Source organism: Lepidochelys olivacea, assembly GCF_965140295.1.
Source record: "Lepidochelys olivacea isolate rLepOli2 genome assembly, chromosome: 21".
In the NCBI taxonomy this organism is placed as follows: domain Eukaryota; kingdom Metazoa; phylum Chordata; order Testudines; family Cheloniidae; genus Lepidochelys; species Lepidochelys olivacea.
In genome coordinates, this window is record NC_140431.1 from 18331764 (window position 1) to 18355834 (window position 24071).

A 24071-nucleotide genomic window follows, 5' to 3' on the forward strand; every position below is an offset into this window, starting at 1 on the left:
GACAAAGCTGATGTAGGCTAATAAGGTCAAGGTCAGAATGTGACCCACATTTCTGGTGAAGACTTGAAGTGATACATGTTTAAATAGCTGAAATCATGAAATTTACGATTTTTAAAATCCTATGACTGAAATTGTCCAAAATGGACCATGAATTTGGTAGGGCCCTACATATAGCTCCATCTGTGAATCTTTTTCATAGCTTCTGTGCAGGTGCTCACTTAATGTCATTAGCAACATGTCATTGTTTGCACATAAATCTATAGTCACTTAAATTGATAACAAAATGTGGGGGTTTTGTTTTGTTTTGTCCATACAGTCTTTCACTTAGTATAAAAACAGTTCTAAAAAAGCTCTCTGTTTGAGAGAGGGAAATAGGTTATTGGGAAGAGGAGTGGAATCTGTAGGGAATATGAGGGAGAATGTGGATGCCGTCAATTCAGCTGAGAAGCTACTCTATGGGGCTGTCTTCTCCTTCATGCATGTAACTCACTTTGTCATCATTGTGCCTTCCAGAAGATGCAGGCTAAAATCCTTTTTGTGATTTGTACTGTGTTGGCTTAAATCTCTTGGTGCTAATGTTAATTCTATTCTTGGTCTCAATTAGATATTCTATTCTTAGTCTCATTTTAGATATTCTTTCTTGCAGAATTTGGCGTTCATTTAGCAGAACTGACTGTAGATCCCCAGGGAGTACTGGCCATTCGTCAGGTGAGTCTTCCCAAGCATGCTGTAGAGAAGAGATGGATTATAACTTTTGTTGTTTTATAAACTGGCCACTTGTATTTCCTTTTTAAAAAACGTAAAATTAAATACTATTTCTCTATCAATCTAATCTGTAGGAACATGTAGCAATGAGAATGTTCTTGCGCTCAGCACTTAATCAGATTTATAATAACCAAAACTACATAATAGCTTTTTTCGGTAACTGATATGAGGACTGGGGAACTAGTGTGGGGATGTGGGAATGGGAAACTTTTTCTTTCTGGCTTCTTCAGTAGCACATTGTTCTTGCTATTTGTGTGCAGGGAGAAGTCAGGTATTGTTTTCCAATTAGCATTACTCCATCTTCTTTTCAATTTGTTTTTGTCAAAAATCACATGACCCTTATCCATGTGTGACTAACTCTCATCATAATGCTGTTCAAGCTTGGTACATTTGATACTCAGACACTAAAGTGGTGATGGTGGTATAAGTACCTCTGTAGAATAGAATCTATGTACAGGGTGGCATCAGTGAGCAGGATAGCATTGTCTTATCATCTTTCTGTGACATCTAGAAATCCTGTTCAGTTTTCATCCTTTTTGAGGATTTCCATGTTGGAGGGAATGGTATCTCATGTCACCTGTTACTGGATCATACCTAGCATTGTTATGCTTTAGCAGATCTTCCCTGTCCTAAGAAGCTCAAGGCCTATTCTGCCAGAGTGGTAGCCGGCTTCCGGGCTGAGAGGGGGGAGCCTCTGTTCCTGAACACTGCTGAGCTACCTGGTGCTCAGTTGACACTGTCTCTAGGTACTGCCTCCTCAACCAGGCATTATTGGCTAATGCTGCCTTTAGACATGAGGTTCTGAGATGAGTTTTGCTCATCCTATTGCCTTACCTTTTCCCTTAGCCTCTAACCACATATAGGGAGGAAAGGAAGATTGTCCAAGTGCTGCTGATCAGAGCCCACATGCACAATGGTTGTGGCTGCATAGCAGAAAAACAAATTTCTTACATTGCTAAATGTTTCCCATAATGAGATAACATCAGTACACCTTCCAGGGTGGATTGGCTCAACCAGGGGCTAGCTGGGGAATGCAGGATTATGTACTCTATTTCTGTAGCTCTGGAATATTTCCTCTGGGGAGAAGTGTGTGGCAAGCCGCTAAGGAGAGGGGGCAGTGCCTTAAATGCTTCATCGAGTTTCTCACCAGGCTGACAGCAGAGCAGGGTCTTATAGATTGTAAGCACGGATGTTACCACAACACAGAAAACAGATAGCAAAGTAGTAAAAATCTGCTTTGTAATGGTTTAAAACAGCAGGTCTCAAATTTTATTGCTTCACATACTGCTTTCTTAAATTATTGTAAAGTGAATAGATGGAACATCAAGTTTACATGCCACAGGTGGTACATGTACCACAGTTTGAGAACCCCTGGTCTACAGGTTCATAGATAAGCCCAGAAGGGGCCATTGTGATAATTTATTCTGACCCCTTCTGCATACCACAGGACATAGCAGTGGACTTGTTATTCCTTGACTTTAGCAAAGCCTTTGATACGGTCTCCCACAGTATTCTTGCCAGCAATATAAAGAAGTATGGGCTGGATGAATGGACTATAAGGTGGATAGAAAGCTGGCTAGATCATCGGGCTCAGTGGGTAGTGATCAATGGCTCCATGTCTAGTGACAGCCAGTATCCAGCGGAGTGCCCCTAGGGTCGGTCCTGGGGCTGGTTTTGTTCAATATCTTCATTAATGATCTGGAGGATGGCATGGATTACACCCCCAGCAAGTTTGCAGATGACACTAAACTGGGAGGAGTGGTAGATATGCTGGAGTGTAGGGATAGGATACAGAGGGTCCTAGACAAATTAGAGGATTGGGCCGAAAGAAATCTGATGAGGTTCAACAAGGACAAGTGCAGAGTCCTGCACTTAGGACAGAAGAATCCTGTGCACTGCTACAGACTAGGGAGCTAGTGGCTAGGCAGCAGTTCTGCAGAAAAGGACCTAGGGGTTACAGTGGACAAGAAGCTGGATATGAGTCAACAGTTTGCCCTTGTTGCCAAGAAGGCTAACAGCATTTTGGGGTGTATAAGTAGGAGCATTGCCAGCAGATCAAGGGACATAATCATTCCCCTCTATTCGGCATTGGTGATACCTCATCTGGAGTACTGTGTCCAGTTTTGGGCCCCTCGCTACAAGAAGTATGTGGAAAAATTGAAAAGAGTCTAGAGGAGGGCAACAAAAATTATTAGGGGGCTGGAGCACATGATTTATGAGGAGAGGCTGAGGGAACTGGAATTATTTAGTCTGCAGAAGAGAAGAATGAGGGGGGATTTGATAGCTGCTTTCAACTTCCTGAAAGAGGGTTCCAAAGAGGATAGATCGAGGCTGTTCTCATTGGTAGCAGATGACAGAAGAAGGAACAATGGTCTCAAGTTGCAGTGGGGGAGGTTTAGTTGGATATTAGGAAAAACTTCTTCACTAGGAGGGTGGTGATGCAGTGGAAAGCATTAGCTCGGGCGGTGGTGGAACCTCCTTCCTTAGAGGTTTTTAAGGTCAGGCTTGACAAAGCCCTGGCTGGGATGATTTAGTTAGGGATTAGGTCCTTCTTTGAGCAGGGGGTTGGGCTAGATGACCTCCTGAGATCCCTTCCAACCCTGATATTCTATGATTTTATAGGAATTCCTTGAATTAATTCCGGATTGAACTAGAGCCGGTCTTTTAGAAAAAAATCCAGTCTTGATTTAAAAATTGCCAACACAGTTCAGCAAAATCCTTGGTAAATTGTTCCAATAGATAATTAACCTCACTGTTAAAAATTTGCACCTTTGCCAGCCATGGGATCTTGTTATATACCTTTGTCTGCTAGGCTGAAGAGCTCTCTATTATCAAATTTGTTCCCTGTGTAGGTACTCAGACTATGATCAAGTGACCCCTTAACTTTTTTCTTTTAAGATAAATTAAGCTCCTTGAGTCTTTGAGTATAAGGGATGTATTCCAATTCTGTAATTGTGGCTCTTCACTGAACTCCCTCCAATTTATTAACACAGTATAGTGGTAGTGGTTGCACCTGTGCCAAATACAGTAATTGTATGATCTCCCTATTGCTACTAGGTAATCCAGTTGATACATCTAAGCATCACATTAGCTCTTTCAGCTGTAGTGTTGCAATGGGAGCTCATGTTCAGCTGATTATCCATCATGACTCCCAAGTCTTTCAGAATCATTGCTTCCCAGATTAGAATTCCTCATCCTGTAAGTACAGCCTACATTCTTTGTTGTTAGATGTATGACCTTTCAGTTGGCTGTATTGAAACACTTATTGTTTGCTTGGTCCCAGCTTACCAAGCAGTCCAGATCCCTCTGTATCAGTGACCTGTCCTCTCTATTATTTACCACTCCCCCAATCTTCATCACCTGAAAATTTAATCAGTGCTTAGTTTTTCTTCTAAGTCATTGATTAAAAAATAAGTAGATCAGAGCCAAGTACCAATCTCTGCAGGACCCCACAGAAAATGCACCTGCTTAATGATGATTCCCTGTTTACAAGTATGTTTTGGGACCTGTCAGCCAGTTTTTAGTCTATTTAATGTGTTCATTTTCTATCATTCTAGTTTTAGTCAAAACGTCATACAATACCAAGTTAAATGCCTTACAGAAGTCTAGGTATATTACAACAACACATCATGCATCTGAAGAAGTGGGTTTTTACCCACGAAAGCTTATGCCCAAATAAATCTGTTAGTCTTTATGGTGCCACCGGACTCCTCATTGTTTTTGTGGATACAGACTAACATGGCTACCCCTCTGATACTGTTACCTCTATCAACCAAACTTGTAATCCTTATCTATGTATCTGTCTAGTCAAGTTAGTTTGACAAGATCTATTGTCCATGAAGCCATGTTGATTGGTGATAATTTATATTATCCTCCTTTAATTCTTTATTAATCAAGACCTATATCAGCTGCTTCATTGTTTTGTCCAGGATCAGTATCAAGCTGACAGGCCTGTAATTATCTGAGAGGTGTCCCATTTACCTCTTTTAAATCTTGATATGACATTAGCTTTCTCCCAGTCTTCTGGAATTTCCCCGGTATTCCAAGAGTTATTGAAAATCAACTTCCAGTCCAGAGAATTCCTCGGCAGCTCTTGTAAAACTCTTGGAAACAAGTTATCCTGGTCTTCTGAGTTAAAAATATCTAACTTTTGTAGCTGTTGTTTTGTAGCTGCTCTGTGAGGAGAGATTAATAAAACTGGGTCTTTTCAGCTTGGAAAAGAGACAACTAAGGGGGGATATGATTTAGGTCTATAAAATCATGACTGTTTTGGAGAAAATAAATAAGGAAGTGTTATTTACTCCCTCTCAGAACACAAGAACTAGGGGGTCACCAAATGAAATTAATAGACAGCAGGTTTAAAACAAACAAAAGGAAGTATTTCGTCACACAACGCATAGTCAACTTGTGGAACTCTTTGCCAGAGGATGTTGTGAAGGCCAACAGTGTAACAGGATTCAAAAAAGAACGAGATAAATTAATGGAGGATAGGTTCATCAGTGGCTATTAGCGAGGATGGGCAAGGATGGTGTCTCTAGCCTCTGCTTGCCAGTTGGCAGCAGGGAATGGATCACTTGATGATTACCTGTTCTGTTCATTCCTTCTGGGGCCCCTGCCATTGGCTGCTGTCAGAAGACAGGATATGGGGCTAGATGGACCTTTTGTTTGACCCAGTATGGCCGTTCTTATTAACATCCTCCCGAGTTACTATCAGAATGTAAAGTGTTGCATCATTCTATATGACATGGCTACATCATTTTTTCCCAAATTCAGAATAGAAATATTTATTGAATACTTCTGCCTTGAAGAATTGCAAATTCAGGCAGCTCGGTGATTAAGATGATATATAGTGCTTAGTTTGCTAGAAGATCAACAGTGTGTTGAAGAGTGAGAAGTGGTGTTGAAGTGGCTGTGGCTAATCACAAGGAATAAAATTGAAGTGCAGATTCTGAATGTCACTTTGGTAGCTAAAGTCTATAAAATATGCTACAAATCTACAGCATCCCTATTCTGTCAGCATTATACCTGGACAAGAATGTCCCATTTCCTTTTAAAGTTTAATATGGTGTGACACAGCTCTGTCCTTGTCTCCGTGGGTCCCGTGTTTCCTGGCGGATTTCGCTAGCCTCAGAGGCTCACTGTGACCCTCTACTTAGCCCTTCTCTCTCTAGAGGCAAGGGTCAGTCTACTGAGCCATTTTCATCATAAGCCAGCGAGGGAGGTGAGGAGAAGCTATCCTCCCTTGCACAGTCTCTGTTGTCTCCCAGTCTCAGTGATTAATCAGGGAGGCAACGGGGGCGGGAGTCCGGGCCCGCCCTCTACTTCGGGCTCCAGTCCAGGGATCCTAATAGTATCAGCTATGGTGACTGATCTTTTAGAAACAGGATGCATACAAATCCCTGGGCTACTTCCCCACAGCAGCCCACACTTCTTCAGGCTCCACTTCACCCTTACCTCAGGGCCTCCTTCCTTGTGTCTGATATGGTGAGTACTACTTAGTTCTTCCAATAGCTTCCTCCTGACACCCACACCCTCACTGACTAATTGGGAGGCTTTTAACTAGTTCCAGCCAGTCGTTGATTGGTTTCAGGTGTCCCAATCAACCTAGCTATTGCCACTGCTTTCTAGAAGGATCTTAATTGGCCCCAGGTATCTTGATTAACCTGGAGCAACTGCCATTTGGTTACCATGGTACCAGGGATTTCTTTAGCCTGGGGCTAACATACCTGTTCCTCACTACTTTACTATATTGCCCCGTCACAATGGACAATACTAATTGTTACAGTTCAGGTCAGCTACACCGATATTCTTCCTCCGTAATCCTTTGAGGGAGCCCTCTTGTTGCTCCCAGCTCCTCAGCTGTCATGTCTCTTGCGTGGAGACCTGCGTTTCTCTCCCTCCTGACCAGGGTTTTCCAGGCTGTCCAGTTCCTTCCTTCAGTGAGTTCCTCAGCAAGTCAGACTGCCTAATGAGTCCTGCTTTACGTGCTCTTCAGAGGCTATAAACAGTGTAATTGCCCATAGGTATAAGTTAGTACACTGCTCTTTCTAAGCAAGCATGCTTTTTCTTAAGGTGACAGCATTACAGAGAAAACATAATAAAAACAATTTAAAAAAAAATACATGCATGCTAATAAGCTTACCAGAGACCACCCCTCATTCAAATAAGGGCTCTGGCAGGTGACAGAGCCTTCAAGCCCCATGAAAGGGGTTTTCCAAGGTTACAGGTTCATAAAGTTCGTTCATGTCTGGCCCATTATTTCACATGGTCCTTTGAAGCTCTGACCCTTCCCAAGGTCTCCCTTATAGAAGTTGCATACAATTCCACAATAATACATAAACTTTATGTTTTTAATACAATGGACTCCAAAGTCTATTTAAACTGAATTCAGAAAGGGTTTTTAATGATAAAACAGGAAATTGCCATATCTCAGAGTCAGCGTTTAGGGCTGGAAGAGACCACCAGATCATCTGTTCTGATCTCCTGTATATCATAGGCCATGAGCACCCTGCATTAAACTCAGCAACTGGAATTAGACCAAAGTATTACATCCCCTAGGAGACTAGACTATTATGTGCTACAGGCAGAGAATAGGAGGCCCCCGTAATGGCAGAGAAATGATTAAATGAGATATACCCAGTAAATCCTGGAAAGTGACCCACATCCACACACTGCAGGGGAAGATCACCATCACCACCCCCGATACACCACACAGGGTCACTGCCAATCTGACCTGGGGGGAAATTACTTCCCAACCCCACAAATGGTGTTCAATCAGACCCTGAGTATGTGAGCAAGAACCAGTTAGCCAAGCACCTGGGAGAGAGGCTACGTGGTGCTATCTCAAAGCCTCGGCCCATCCTTCCTGGTGTCCCATCCCCAATCATAGCCATCCCTGATGGTGATAAAACTACCAAAATACATTGATGGGGGGATAACCGTTCCTGAACTCTGCAGGTGCCTAGTTGAAACTATGAAGCACAAGCTGTAAGAAACAAGACACAGACTGGAAGTGAGCCCATGTGGCCTGCTGCCTACTGTCACAAGCAGCCCCATCATACAAGTGCACTTATAAGTTTGTCCGCTCTTCTAAAATTAAATTGTTTGCCCCCACAACTATTATTTCGGGGGGGGGGAGGGGGATGTCGGCGCGGCAGTTTCTGAACCTCACCTCTCTGATGGTTACAAATCTTCTTACTTCCAGTCTGAATTTGTTCATGGCCAGTTTATATCCATTTGTTCTTGTGCTACATTGTCCTTTAGCTTAGTTAGCTATTCGCCCTCCCTGATGTTTACCCTCACCCCAGTCATATCCCCTCTCAGCCTTTGTTTTGCTAGACTAAACAAGCCAGGCCCTTCCAGTCTCCTCTTATAAGGTAGGCCCTCCAGTCCCCTAATCATCCTTGTAGCTCTTCTCTGAACCGGTTCCAGATTAATTTAATCTTTCTTGAATATGAGTGATCAGAATTGTACACAGTATTCCAAATGAGATCTTACCAATGCCTTGTACAATGGCATTAATATTTTTCTCTCTCTCGCTCTCTCTGATGGAAATGCCTTGCCTAAATTTGCTAGGATCGTATTTGCCTTTTTCATAGCTGGATCCCATTGATGACTCAGTCATCCTGTGATTGACTCCCACACCCAGGTCTCTCTTCCTCTGTTACTTCCACTTGCTGAGCCTCCAGTTTGTAGCAGAAATTCTTATTAGACCCAAAGTACATGACTTTGTGCTACTGAATTTCATCCCATTTCTGTCACTTCAAAGTGTTCAAGGTCATCCACAAGGTCCTGTATAATATTTGATCCTCCTCTGTATTGAAGATGCTTCCCAACATTGTATCGTGCAAATTTTGTTAGTTGTTTGCAGTGGTTTTTGTAGTTGTGTTGGACCCAGGATATTCGAGAGAGAAGGTGGGTGAGGTAATATCTGTTATTAGACCAACTTCTGCTGGTGAAAGAGACAAGTTTTTGAGTTACATAGAGCTCTTTAGGTCTGGGAAAAATACCTGTGTAGTTCAAAAGCTTGTCTCTTTCGTCAACAAAAGTTGATCCAATAAAAGATTATCTCACCCACCTTGTGTCTCAAATTTAATTAGCGCACACCTACTTTTTGTGCCAAAGTCATTAATAAAAATATTGAATAAGATTGGTCCCAAGACTGATCTTTGAGGAACTCCACTAGTAACCTCCCTTCAGTCTGATACTTCGCCTTTCAGCACAACCTGTTGCCTTCTGCCCTTTAGCCAGTTCCTTATCCACCTTACAGTGCTTGTACCGATTCCCATTTTACCTAATTTAACAATTTTCCGTGGGGTGCTGTGTCAGATACCTTATTAAAGTCCAAGTGTATTTGATCTACTGCATTTCCCTTATCTAAAAAGTAGTTATTGTCTCGAAGAAGAAAATCAGGTTAGCCTGGCATGATCTGCCTGTGATGAATATCATAGAATATCATAGAATATCAGGGTTGGAAGGGACCCCAGAAGGTCATCTAGTCCAACCCCCTGCTCAAAGCAGGACCAATCCCCAACTAAATCATCCCAGCCAGCGCTTTGTCAAGCCTGACCTTAAAAACCTCTAAGGAAGGAGATTCTACCACCTCCCTAGGTAACGCATTCCAGTGTTTCACAACCCTCATAGTGAAAAAGTTTTTCCTAATATCCAATCTAAACCTCCCCCACTGCAACTTGAGACCATTACTCCTCGTTCTGTCATCTGCTACCATTGAGAACAGTCTAGAGCCATCCTCTTTGGAACCCCCTTTCAGGTACTTGAAAGCAGCTATCAAATCCCCCCTCATTCTTCTCTTCTGCAGGCTAAACAATCCCAGCTCCCTCAGCCTCTCCTCATAAGTCATGTGTTCCAGTCCCCTAATCATTTTTGTTGCCCTTCACTGGACTCTCTCCAGTTTATCCACAACCTTCTTGTAGTGTGGGGCCCAAAACTGGACACAGTACTCCAGATGAGGCCTCACCAATGTCGAATAGAGGGGAACGATCACGTCCCTCGATCTGCTCGCTATGCCCCTACTTATACATCCCAAAATGCCATTGGCCTTCTTGGCAACAAGGGCACACTGCTGACTCAGATCCAGCTTCTCGTCCACTGTCACCCCTAGGTCCTTTTCCGCAGAACTGCTGCCTAGCCATTCGGTCCCTAGTCTGTAGCTGTGCATTGGGTTCTTCCGTCCTAAGTGCAGGACCCTGCACTTATCCTTATTGAACCTCATCAGATTTCTTTTGGCCCAATCCTCCAATTTGTCTAGGTCCTTCTGTATCCTATCCCTCCCCTCCAGCGTATCTACCACTCCTCCCAGTTTAGTATCATCCGCAAATTTGCCAGAGTGCAATCCACACCATCCTCCAGATCATTTATGAAGATATTGAACAAAACCGGCCCCAGGACCGACCCTTGGGGTACTCCACTTGATACCGGCTGCCAACTAGACATGGAGCCATTGATCACTACCCGTTGAGCCCGACAATCTAGCCAGCTTTCTACCCGCCTTATAGTGCATTCATCCAGCCCATACTTCCTTAACTTGCGGACAAGAATACTGTGGGAGACCATGTCAAAAGCTTTGCTAAAGTCAAGAAACAATACATCCACGGCTTTCCCTTCATCCACAGAACCAGTAATCTCATCATAAAAGGCGATTAGATTAGTCAGGCATGACCTTCCCTTGGTGAATCCATGCTGACTGTTCCTGATCACTTTCCTCTCATGCAAGTGCGTCAGGATTGATTCTTTGAGGACCTGCTCCATGATTTTTCCAGGGACTGAGGTGAGGCTGACTGGCCTGTAGTTCCCAGGATCCTCCTTCTTCCCTTTTTAAAGATGGGCACTACATTAGCCTTTTTCCAGTCATCCGGGACTTCCCCGGTTCGCCACGAGTTTTCAAAGATAATGGCCAATGGCTCTGCAATCACAGCCGCCAATTCCTTCAGCACTCTCGGATGCAACTCGTCCGGCCCCATAGACTTGTGCACGTCCAGCTTTTCTAAATAGTCCCTAACCACCTCTATCTCCACAGAGGGCTGGCCATCTCTTCCCCATTTTGTGATGCCCAGCGCAGCAGTCTGGGAGCTGATCTTGTTAGTGAAAACAGAGGCAAAAAAAGCATTGAGTACCTTAGCTTTTTCCACATCCTCTGTCACTAGGTTGCCTCCCTCCTTCAGTAAGGGGCCCACACATTCCTTGGCTTTCTTCTTGTTGCCAACATACCTGAAGAAACCCTTCTTGGTACTCTTGACATCTCTTGCTAGCTGCAGCTCCAGGTGCGATTTGGCCCTCCTGATATCATTCCTACATGCCCGAGCAATATTTTTATACTCTTCCCTGGTCATATGTCCAACCTTCCACTTCTTGTAAGCTTCTTTTTTATGTTTAAGATCCGCTAGGATTTCACCATTAAGCCAAGCTGGTCGCCTGCCATATTTACTATTCTTTCGACTCATTGGGATGGTTTGTCCCTGTAACCTCAACAGGGATTCCTTGAAATACAGCCAGCTCTCCTGGACTCCTTTCCCCTTCAAGTTAGTCCCCCAGGGGATCCTGGCCATCCGTTCCCTGAGGGAGTCAAAGTCTGCTTTCCTGAAGTCCAGGGTCCGTATCCTGCTGCTTACCTTTCTTCCCTGCGTCAGGATTCTGAACTCAACCAACTCATGGTCACTGCCTCCCAGATTCCCATCCCCTTTTGCTTCCCCCACTAATTCTACCCGGTTTGTGAGCAGCAGGTCAAGAAAAGCGCCCCCCTTAGTTGGCTCCTCTAGCACTTGCGCCAGGAAATTGTCCCCTACGCTTTCCAAAAACTTCCTGGATTGTCTATGCACCGCTGTATTGCTCTCCCAGCAGATATCAGGAAAATTAAAGTCACCCATGAGAATCAGGGCATGCGATCTAGTAGCTTCCGTGAGCTGCCGGAAGAAAGCCTCATCTACCTCATCCCCCTGGTCCGGTGGTCTATAGCAGACTCCCACCACTACATCACTCTTGTTGCACACACTTCTAAACTTAATCCAGAGACACTCAGGTTTTTCTGCAGTTTCGTACCGGAGCTCTGAGCAGTCATACTGCTCCCTTACATACAGTGCTACTCCCCCACCTTTTCTGCCCTGCCTGTCCTTCCTGAACAGTTTATAACCATCCATGACAGTACTCCAGTCATGTGAGTTATCCCACCAAGTCTCTGTTGTTCCAATCACGTCATAGTTCCTTGACATCACCAGGACCTCCAGTTCTCCCTGCTTGTTTCCAAGGCTTTGTGCGTTTGTATATAAGCACTTGAGATAACCTGTTGATCGCCCCTCATTCCCAGTATGAGGCAGGAGCCCTCCCCTCACAGACATTCGTGCCTGTACTTCCTCCCGGTATCCCGGTTTCCCACTTACCTCAGGGCTTTGGTCTCCTTCCCCCGGTGAACCTAGTTTAAAGCCCTCCTCACTAGGTTAGCCAGCCTGCTGGCAAAGATGCTCTTCCCTCTCTTCGTAAGATGGAGCCCGTCTCTGCCCAGGACTCCTCCTTCATGGAACACCATCCCATGGTCAAAGAAACCAAAGCCTTCTCTCCGACACCACCTGCGTAGCCATTCGTTGACTTCCACGATTCGACGCTCCCTACCTAGGCCTTTTCCTTCCACGGGGAGGATGGACGAGAACACCACTTGCGCCTCCAACTCCTTTATCCTTCTTCCTACAGCCACATAGTCCGCAGTGATCTGCTCAAGGTCATTCTTGGCAGTATCATTGGTGCCCACGTGGAGAAGCAGGAAGGGGTAGCAATCCGAGGGCTTGATGAGTCTCGGCAGTCTCTCCGTCACATCGCGAATCTTAGCCCCTGGCAAGCAGCAGGCTTCTCGGTTTTCCCGGTCAGGGCGGCAGATAGATGACTCAGTCCCCCGGAGGAGAGAGTCCCCGACCACCTCCACCCGCCTTCTCCTCTTGGGAGTGGTGGTCGTGGAACTCCCAACCTCAGGACATAGCATCTCATGCCTTCCAACCAGCGGAGTCTCCTTCTGCTTTCTCGCCCCAGACATATCATCTGATCCGCTCTCCGCAATGATACCTGTGGAGAGAACATGAAAGCGGTTAGTTACCTGTGTCTGTGTTACTGGAACCCGGACATTCCGCTTACCTCTTCTGGAGGTAACATGTTGCCAAGCTTCTTCACTGGCCTCTTGGCTCCTCTGTGCAACCTGCTCTATATCTGTAGAGCTTTGTGCCCCTAGAAGCCTATCCTGAGTTTTGTCCAGAAAATTCTCAGTTTCTCGTATGCAACGCAGGGTTGTTATCTGTTGCTCCAGATCTTCAATCTTCTCTTCCAATATGGAGACCAGCTTGCACTTTGTACAGACAAAGTTGCTTCTGTCCTGTGGAAGAAAGACAAACATGGCACATCCAGTGCAGGTCACAACAGCTGAACCCCCCCCCCTTCCATATCACCTTCCTACTACGAGCTTCCTCAGAGCAGTTTGCAAGACGTAAGCCTCACTGGGCTCACTCCAGGCGAACTCCCAGGCAAACTCCTGCTGTGAGCTGCTCTGCTGTCCGCCACTGCTCAGCTGGTTCGCCGCCGTTCAGCTGGTTCGTGAAGCTCTGGCTATTTTTAAACAGCCAGGCTTCCCTGTCGCAAACAGACAGACACCCTACTGCCCGCCCCCTGCAGGCTAGCAGCCAATCTAACACTCACTCAGGCTCTCACACTGCCCCCCCCCAGGAAACGCACGCTCGGATACTTCCTCAGCAAGCAAACAAACGCATGCTCGGATACTTACCAGTCCCAGGCAAACTCCTGCTGTGAGCTGCTCTGCTGTCCCCGCTGCTCAGCTGGTTCGCCGCCGCTCAGCTGGTTCGCGAAGCTCTGGCTATTTACATAAAACCCATGTTGCATTACATCCGCTTTACCATTTACCTCTATTTAATTTAATTGTTTTCTTCCTTCACAATTTGTTCTAAAGCCTTGCAAATTACTGAGGTCATACTCACAGGTCTGCAATTGCCCAGATCACTTTTTATTCCCTAAATATAGGTATGACATTAGCTACTCTCCAGTCATACAGTACTTCCTCGACCCTTATGGCCTTCCATCCCCTCAACTTAACTAGTGGCCATGCCCTGGGGTCTCCAACAGCCTAATTAAAAATCATTGCTACCAGACGAGCAAACTCACGTGCGAGCCAAAGTTTTTCTTGTATCTCAGCAGTGATCATTTTCTTTTGTGGACACTGATTTCCATCAGGCATTCGGCCTTCATGCACATGTTCCATATTTTCATCCTTTTTGAAAGCTACGGCAAAGTATTCATTTCATTTTTGGGTCATACCTAGATTAAAGATAATTTCCTTCCCAGTCAGACTGCATAGTGGCCCATCTTTCCTTATTCCTTTTATTTATATAACTAAAAAACCTCTTTATTTTTATTTCCTTGTTGAAAGCTAATTTAGCTTGACTGCTAGCAGTTTCCACTTGAAACATGCATTTTCTAATCTCCATGATGCAGCTTTTTTTGATCAGCTCCTTTTTCCATTCCCTATAGGTTGTCTGTTTGCTCTTAATAACCTTTTTGTGGAGGCTAATCATCAAGCTGAGTCGGGATCCTTTCCCTGCAGGTTGTCGTTCCCCCCCGCCCCGCTTGGTGTGACCCATGGTGCCTGGGGAGTCCTCACGGAAAATACCAAGGGCAGGGCAAGGCTGCAAAAGGGAGAGCAGATTCTCCCAAAGACTGGTGGCTATCACTGAAGTTAAACTCTTCAATCAGTCACAAACTAGCAAATCTCCCCAGCCTTGCACCCCAGAAATGGACTGTCTTACACTACACAAGACCTTCTCTTGAACAATGTAAGCTCATTAATTAGTTCACTGCTTCGTCAAAGGATAGTGGACATGCACCAGCCTTTGTAATCTGAGCAGATTCCCCAAGCATTTTAGACAAACTCACTGGTAAGGATAAAATATTAAAGTAAGTTTCTTAAGTACAGAAAGATAAATTTTAAGTGATTATAAGTAGTAGTTACCTAAGAAAATAACAAGTAAACATGCATTCTAAATCCTAAACTTTCAGACTAAGCAAGATTTGAATCAAATAGCTTTTCTCGCCCCATTGCATATTGAATGCAGGTTCCAGTTCTTAATATGCAGCTGAATTTCCTTCTCTGCCTGGGACCAGTCTCCTCAGTTCAAAGTTTTTATCTTCCCAGCGTTCTCGTTGTCTTCAGCATAGGCGGGGAAAGAGAGAGGTGGTCTCATGAAGTCCCACCTTGGGGGGTGGGATAGCTCAGTGGTTTGAGCATTGGTCTGCTAAACCCAGGGTTGTCAGTTCAATCCTTGAGGGGGCCGTTTAGTTGATCTGGGGCAAAAAATGGGGATTGGTCCTGCTTTGAGCAGGGGGTTGGACTAGATGATCTCCTGAGGTCCCTTCCAACCCTGATATTCTGTGATTCTGTGAAACTGTGTTTCTGATCACCGCACTGGTTATCCAGAAGCACATGCACGCGCACACACGAAAAGGAATCTCACAGCCCCCTTTATTGCATTTCCAGTTCTCTGGCTCCCAGTCAGCACCTAGGTCCAGTACAGTGAGAAGTTATTTTAAAACTCTGCTCACATATACAAAATGTTCTTCTGACCCCAAAGGGTCAGCCACATTACGAGGTCATTATAAGTTTGGATCTTACCCAAAATACCACGCTGCCAGCCAATCCTTTAGCATCTAAAACTAAAGGTTTATTATAAAGAAAAAAGAGAGACAAGAAGAGAGTTGTTAAATGGTAAAGCAGTCACATACATATAAAGACTTCAAAGTCCGTATCAGTTCTTAGCAGTATTTGAGAGTTTGCTGGCTTGAAAGTCCCTCTGAAACACACCCACAGTTTGGATGAGTCATTCAGTCCTTTTTTCAGAGCTTCAGTTTGTAGAAAAGTTATTCCAGAGGTAAGAATCAGGACTGAAGACAAAATGGAGATGATGCAGCTGCCCTTTATAGTCCTTTTGCCATGTGTCTGGTACTTCCTTTGTCTGAAACACAGACTCATAGTACATGGCATTGAAAGGCCTTAAAAGTTCTCTCCATAGGCATGCCCCCGCATGCCTTGCTGAGTCATAAGGTATAGTCCATGGCTCCTTTCAATGGGCTCATTGTACAGCTGATGTCCCTTGATGGGCCAGCAAGGAGGCCCAGCGCTGATGCTGTTCTGTCTAGGGGTGTCACCCAGAGACACAGCAGCAGTTTGGAAATACAGATATATCCTACATATCTGTAACTCATAATACAAAGGTGATCCAAACATATAAACAAGATGACCATACTTTGCAAATCGTAACATTTTCACTGACACCTTTCACAGCATATCTGGCCAGATTCCTTGCAATTTTACAATGAGATCAATGATAACATAAAGTGTCCCCCAGATTCCATACAGCATCACACTTGGGATGCAAATTTCAGATAGTTTTTTTTTTTTGTAGTTGATTTTAAGAAAGTGCAAGCTTTGTTCACTTTTAAGTTTTTGAGCTCTTCAGTTCAGCTGACTTCTTTAACTAATTCACTTAAACTCTCAAAGTCTGCCCTTTAGAAATAAAAAATCAGAGTTGACCTGGTTTAATTATCCTTTCATTTAATTTAAACCAATTCAACTCGTGATCACTCGATCCAAGGTTATTTCCTATGACCAGCTGTTCTACGACGTGCTCACTACTTACAAAAAAAAAAGTCTAAAATTGCATCGCCTCTTGTTGGTTATGGTGATGCTAATTCTAATACAAATATTTTACTACTTTAGTGGTTTTCATTTTACAAATACCATTTTCATACTGGGTGGCAAGAAAACCGGAAAATTGTAGTTGGGAGAGGTATAACGGGAGGAGAAAGGAAATGGAAATCTTCCCTCTGCCACAAAATATTCTTGGTTGCGTGACATCCTTTTGTATTAGTGCCTTTTAATCTCTAAGCATTTTACAACAAAATAAAACACCAAAATCTTATTTTCATGTGTGGCTTCCTTGGTATTTTTAATAATCATAAATAATCCAGTGGAATAATTTTGTCACTTGTAATCCTGAAACAGTAAGAAGTTATTAGATTTAGAATTAGACTTTATAGAGGTTCAGGCTGACAATGTTCTGTTTAACTTGTTTGTTTGTATTGTGGTAGCACCTGGCTCCAGTCCCACTGTAATAGGTACGAAGGTAAAATTGTGTTGTGCACTGAATAACTGAACTCTTAAGTTTCAGAGTAGCAGCCGAGTTAGTCTGTATTCGCAAAAAGAAAAGGAGTACTTGTGGCACCTTAGAGACTAACGTCCGATGAAGTGAGTTGTAGCTCACGAAAGGTTATGTTCAAATAAATTTGTTAGTCTCTAAGGTGCCACATGAACTCTTAAGGTACTAGGACATAAAAGGCAGCTGTATGCTACAAACAGATTGTGGATGTATCTGCATCCTGTATCTGTTTGTACCATGGCTTTCAATTTGTGGCAATTGTTCACTTACAGGGACATGTTAAATAGCCAGGTGTATTGAAAAGTTCTAATTCTCTGGCCAAAATGTCTTGTTTTCCGTAGATTGACTGTCCTAGATTTACCCCCTATGGATAACTTCGCTTTTAAGTAAATGAACTTAATTAGCCTGTGGATGGTTAACTACTACTTTGGCCTAGGTCAGTAGTTGATGAAAAGTATATCCTTATGGCTGTTCCAGAGATCTCTGTGAAATGGATTGGTGATCTTAGTCCAGAGCATAGTGGACAAGTATTAATATTTCCCAAAAACACCATTGCATTTAACACACTTGACAATCTAAGTGTAGGCCTAGAGACTAGTCCTCTTGATCGATTACGTCTTCCTTTCTGATCAGGGTGGCATGCTGGCAGGGTGGCACATAGGAGCTCTGTTTTCTGAACTGTACCAGTACTGTGGGAAGGACTTGTCTCCAAAGCTGCAAATCTAGAACTTGTTCACTTAATTTTTTTAATATAAAAGATATGCTGTAACAGTGACCTTCTCACATCTCTAAAGTATTCTGAGGGATCAGTACAATAGGTATGTGAGGTTCTGTGCCTCTCGCAACTATCTCTGTTCTCCCAAAAAAGTTCTGGAATTCCAAATGGTTTGGATCCTAGCTTCCTGAGAATCCCTTTCAATTAAGATCAGATGGATTGCTATTGATAACATTCCACGGGTGAGAGTTCTGGAGGCTGGGTGTTATCTGTTCATAGCCCTCCACCTAGGGTAAGTCCAGGGTTAGTGGGACTTGAAATTGACCTATGTTAAAGAACCCTGCGCTTGAGTGTCTATATTTATATTTTAACCCTACTTTAAGACTTTTCTAATCTGTGCTTGAACCTAGGGGTCTGATGTCCACAGTGCAGTGCGCAGACCTGAGTCATATCCCAGAGTTTCTAGCACCCTCCTCTACTGAAATGTGGCCACTCAAGCCCTAGGACCGTGGTGCGCTTTGGGAAAACTTACTGCCTGCCCAGTACATTACAGGAAGTTTGAACAGCCTGCCAAGCAGTCATTTTGGTCTGTGCACTCCCAACTGCTGGAGTCAGCAACTTGAAGTGTCTTTTCACTAACTTCTCTTGCTTGTGCTTTCAGTCCTGTGTCAGGAAACTGGCAGGGCATCAGTGAGGAACTGGTGGACATTTTGCTAGCATTTTCTGACCCACCATAGGTACGTGATAGATTTTCTGATGGAGCTGGAGGAGTGTCCTGGTGCCTGCTGCTCAGTATAGTTGACATAGCTGCTGCTGCCCCCCACAAAGACTGCTGCTTCTGGCTCAGGGCCACAAGCACAGACTGGTGGGACCATGTCATTATGCAGACCTGGATGACAAGCAGTGGGTCTAGAACTTTTGCATGAAAAAAGCCACACTTCTGGAGCTTTGTGAGCAGATTGCCTCCACCGTAAAAAGACACATCTTCACCGGTCCAGAAACAGCTTGCTGTAACTGTCTGGAAACTGGCTACCCCGATCTGCTACAGGTTAATTGCCAGCGAGTGTGGGGTTGGAAAGTTGTATGTGGGTAAAGTGGTGATGGAGGTAACTGAGACAATCAGGCGAGTGGTTTTGCCCAGTGTGGCAAGCATTAGATATTTTGGAGGTAATTGCTGGCTTTGAGACAATGGGGTTTCCTAACTGCCAGGCCCATTAATGGGACTCATTTGCCTTCCTCAAGGAGTACATAAATGGCCACAGCAAACAACCAGTGCAGATTTATGAATGTCAAGGTGGGCTGTATTGGATCAGCTCACAAAACTAGAGCTGTGTTGCTGCCTAAGAGTCTACGTTCATTGATAGAATTGGGACATTATTCCCACCAACGGAGATTGACATAAATGGTGTTGCAGTCTCCATGGTTGTTCTGGGGGACCCCGTGTTCCTCCTTTTGCCTTGGGTTACGAAGTCATAGCCTGATTTCAGAGGCCCTGGCAAAAGACAGTTTAATTATATTCTTAGCAGGTAGCATGATGGTTGAAAATGCTTTTGACAAATTAAAATCACATTGGAGGTGTCTACAAGCCCATTTGGATGTCAGTGTCATCAGTGCTGTATGCATTACTGTGGCCTGCTGTGGTCTTCACAACCTTTGTGAAGCCAGAGGTGAGCCCTTTCCCCCTGACTGGACCTACGGCAGCGAGGGGATGCTGGATCGGTACCCTCGGCCAGCAAGTGCAGCTGTCGCTGCTGGAGCTGGCTGCATCTGGACAGCAGAAGTCAGGAATGCTTCGTGTGCTCACATGATAGACTTGCATGGCCCAGTGGAAGAGGAGCAGTAGTACCTGTAGGAATGTGCTTGTTGGAGGAAAAGTGGCTTATTTTTTGCGGGGGGTGGGCTTTTGATTGACATGCAATGTAAGTCTGAATGACATGATGATGAATAATGAATTTGGTTTGGGGGGGGAAGAATGGGTCTACAGATGGAATTTAGTGAAATGTGAATTGATGTACCTAGCTAAATAGAAGAATACCATTTGCTTACTAATGCTTAATTGCTCCTGAACATGTGTTTAGCTTTATCTCAAATCATGACTGATAATGTGATGCAGAGATAACAATAAAATTTATTGAAAACATAACATGCTTTATTTGTAAACATGTCTTAAAATAAAACACTCAGTGTTGGACAAGCCAGTGCCATTACACCCCCCACCCCCAAAGCATGATATAGTTAAAATATGATACAATCTCCCTACCACTACATGTCCCCTGGCCTCACGTTCTCCTTTCCCTTCTTTACACATTTTCCCCTCACTTACCAGCGGCAGGTGGTGGTGGTGATGGAGCTTCCACTGGAGAGGGGTTGAAGAAGGCAGGCTGCATGGGGTTTAGTTGCCCTACCCAGCCACTCATAAGTCCTGAATGCATGGGCCATCCCAACAGAGTTGTCCAAGCTACTACTGGATGGGGGGTATGTTGCAGCTTGATCGTGCCATGTCGTTGGGGAGGCAGCCGGAGATGGTACTCTTGCTGCCATTATGGACAGGAATTGCAAAAACTGTTCTCTGTTGAGCTCTGTCCTCTTCCCTTAGCTGCTGTTCCTGTGCCAGGAACTGCTTTGCAAGTGCCTGCTCCCTCTCTGAAACGCTGTCCTCCACCTGGACGGCAAGACTCCGCCTTTCCTCCTTCCTGTCAGCATGCCATTGTTCCAGTCTTTCATCCCTCTTCTGCTGCTGCAGGACCTGCTGGTCTGCTGTCAAGAACATTGACCATAACTTCATCACAGAAATGCTTAATTTTGGAATGTCTGAGGCCAGGGATCAAGTTCCTGAAGAACAGTAGGCAGTATAGCTTGAGGGTCCTGAAAGAGGACAAGAAACAGAGTTATTGTCTAAATTAGTTCATTTTTTGTGGAAAAAAACTAGAAGCACAATTTTCTGTGAAATCTCCAGGACATAAAATGTAAGATTTCTAGAGTGAACTGATACATTGTGAAGGGCATGATTCAGTCCTCATACTGTTTCCGGATACAGCCTTGTTAATCTGTTACAGAAGTGCAGAGACAATGGTAAGTTAAAAATTATAACCTTTTTTCCTGGTTTCAGAGTAACAGCCATGTTGGTCTGTATTCGCAAAAAGGTAAGGAGTATTTGTGGCACCTTAGAGACTAACCAATTTATGACTAGCAAGAGATGTCAAGAGTAACAAGAAGGGTTTCTTCAGGTATGTTGGCAACAAGAAGAAAGCCAAGGAAAGTGTGGGCCCCTTAATGAAGGAGGGAGGCAACCTAGTGACAGGGGATGTGGAAAAAGCGAATGTACTCAGTGCTTTTTTTGCCTCTGTCTTCACGAACAAGGTCAGCTCCCAGACTGCTGCGCTGGGCATCACAAAATGGGGAAGAGATGGCCAGCCCTCTGTGGAGATAGAGGTGGTTAGGGACTATTTAGAAAAGCTGGACGTGCACAAGTCCATGGGGCCGGACGAGTTGCATCCGAGAGTGCTGAAGGAATTGGTGGCTGTGATTGCATAGCCATTGGCCATTATCTTTGAAAACTCGTGGCGAACCGGGGAAGTCCCGGATGACTGGAAAAAAGCTAATGTAGTGCCAATCTTTTAAAAAAAGGGAAGGAGGAGGATCCTGGGAACTACAGGCCAGTCAGCCTCACCTCAGTCCCTGGAAAAATCATGGAGCAGGTCCTCAAAGAATCAATCCTGACGCACTTGCATGAGAGGAAAGTGATCAGGAACAGCCAGCATGGATTCACCAAGGGAAGGTCATGCCTGACTAATCTAATCGCCTTTTATGATGAGATTACTGGTTCTGTGGATGAAGGGAAAGCAGTGGATGTATCGTTTCTTGACTTTAGCAAAGCTTTTGACATGGTCTCCCACAGTATTCTTGTCAGCAAGTTAAGGAAGTACTGGCTGGATGAATGCACTATAAGGTGGGTAGAAAGCTGGCTAGATTGTCGGGCTCAACGGGTAGTGATCAATGGCTCCATGTCTAGTTGGCAGCCGGTGTCAAGTGGAGTGCCCCAGGGGTCGGTCCTGCGGCCTGTTTTGTTCAATATCTTCATAAATGATCTGGAGGATGGTGTAGATTGCACTCCCAGCAAATTTGCGGATGATACTAAACTAGCAGGAGTGGTAGATACGCTGGAGGGGAGGGACAGGATACAGAGGGATCTAGACAAATTGGAGGATTGGGCCAAAAGAAATCTGATGAGGTTCAATAAGGATAAGTGCAGGGTCCTGCACTTAGGACAGAAGAATCCAATGCACCGCTACAGACTAGGGGCCGAATGGCTAGGCAGCAGTTCTGCGGAAAAGGACCTAGGGGTGACAGTGGATGAGAAGCTGGATCTGAGTCAGCAGCGTGCCCTTGTTGCCAAGAAGGCCAATGGCATTTTGGGATGTATAAGGTAGGGGTATAGCGAGCAGATCGAGGGACGTGATCGTTCCCCTCTATTCGACATTGGTGAGGCCTCATCTGGAGTACTGTGTCCAGTTTTGGGCCCCACACTACAAGAAGGATGTGGATAAATTGGAGAGAGTCCAGCGAAGGGCAACAAAAATGATTAGGGGTCTATAACACATGACTTATGAGGAGAGGCTGAGGGAGCTGGGATTGTTTAGTCTGCAGAAGAGAAGAATGAGGGGGGATTTGATAGCTGCTTTCAACTACCTGAAAGGGGGTTCCAAAGAGGATGGCTCTAGACTGTTCTCAATGGTAGCAGATGACAGAACGAGGAGTAATGGTCTCAAGTTGCAGTGGGGGAGGTTTAGATTGGATATTAGGAAAAACTTTTTCACTAAGAGGGTGGTGAAACACTGGAATGCGTTACCTAGGGCGGTGGTAGAATCTCCTTCCTTAGAGGTTTTTAAGGTCAGGCTTGAGAAAGCCCTGGCTGGGATGATTTAACTGGGAATTGGTCCTGCTTCAAGCAGGGGGTTGGACTAGATGACCTTCTGGGGTCCCTTCCAACCCTGATATTCTATGATTCTATGATTTGAGTATAAGCTTTCATGAGCTACAGCTCACTTCATCGGATGCATACTGCTGTATGCTGTAGCTCACGAAAGCTTATGCTCAAATAAATTGGTTAGTCTCTAAGGTGCCACAAGTACTCCTTACCTTTTTTCCTGTTTCATAAAAATTTCATATCTAATTGCCATATGGTAGAGGATGTATAGCACCCTTGCTGCAAGAGGCTTTTTCCTCTCATTTCAGGCCTTTCATATTTTGGAAGACGTAACCATTCTTGTGGTGCCCTGTTGGCAGAGGGGGATGTTATTCCAAACTGCTGAAGTATTTAAACATATAGTGACCAAACAGCACATTTGTGAGTCGAGTGGACTAGTTAGCTATACAGAGGGGCATGGAAAATATGCCCTTCCCTGCAGGGTGACTAACTATATGGAGTTCCTCCTTCACAAAATGTTTGCAGCTATCAGCATTCAGGATTGGGTCAGAATCCATGAAGGAATGAACATGATGCTGTTAGCTCACTCATGGCTTACCCTATTATTTCTGCACACAAACACTCTGAAATGTTCAGCTTTCCTACACCCCACACCTGGCACAGTTCTGGGAGAAAACTGACACCCCACTCATACTTTGGAGAAATGATTTTGTGACCCAGAGACACTGTGGATTGCCTCTAACTGAAATGGACTAATTGGAAATAGAAGACTATTTCCCAAACACGTACACTGAGTTCACTGTTTACAGATGGCTCCATAGACCCAGGAGGAGTAATTACAGAATGGCAAATTTTTTATTACTGAAAGGAAAACAAGAATGACCCTAGCAATCATCTTGTGACTTAACTGTTAAAATTATGTTTACAGCTGTTTATGAATGTTTGAAATGCCATGTTGCCATTTTGAACTCCACGTGGTGGGGGTACGCCAAGGCACTGTGATACAATCTGCCATTAAGGTGCCACAAGTACTCGTTTTCTTTTTGCGAATACAGACTAACACGGCTACTACTCTGAAATTTGCCATTAGTGGCGACATGCTGGCCTATCATTTTTGGGGCTTATCATTTTTGCATTGCTTCTTATAGCAGATATCCTTTCCGTTACTGTAATAAACTGTAAATTTGAGTCATACATTTACTGGACTCGGTGGCGGCTTCTGTCTCCCCCTGGTTTTCTGTAAGCTCAGCGAATAGGGGCCAAGCATTTGCTGTTGATCGTGATCCACAGCCTGCTCTTGGACTGGTTTCATTAAGAGTCACTCTGTGCTCCTCACTGAGAGCCTGCTGCTGGCTCTCCTCAGATATTCAGGGCCCAACAGGGACCACCCTGGCTGACCAGGTTGTCATGAAGCACTGTTGTCTCTGTGCTTAGTACAGCATCCAGA

The 24071-nt window shown here is 44.5% G+C and overlaps 1 protein-coding gene across 3 annotated transcripts in view; it reads left to right on the top strand.

Annotated features, from left to right (window-relative positions):
- IPO9 (importin 9) overlaps nucleotides 1-24071 on the top strand; it is a 205505-nt gene that overhangs the window by 23014 nt on the left and 158420 nt on the right. For all 3 annotated transcript variants that reach the window (XM_084611069.1, XM_084611070.1, XM_084611071.1), the window contains exon 2: nucleotides 647-708. In XM_084611069.1, the coding sequence (XP_084467195.1) occupies nucleotides 647-708 (62 nt within the window). The remainder of the gene's footprint in view (nucleotides 1-646; nucleotides 709-24071) is intronic.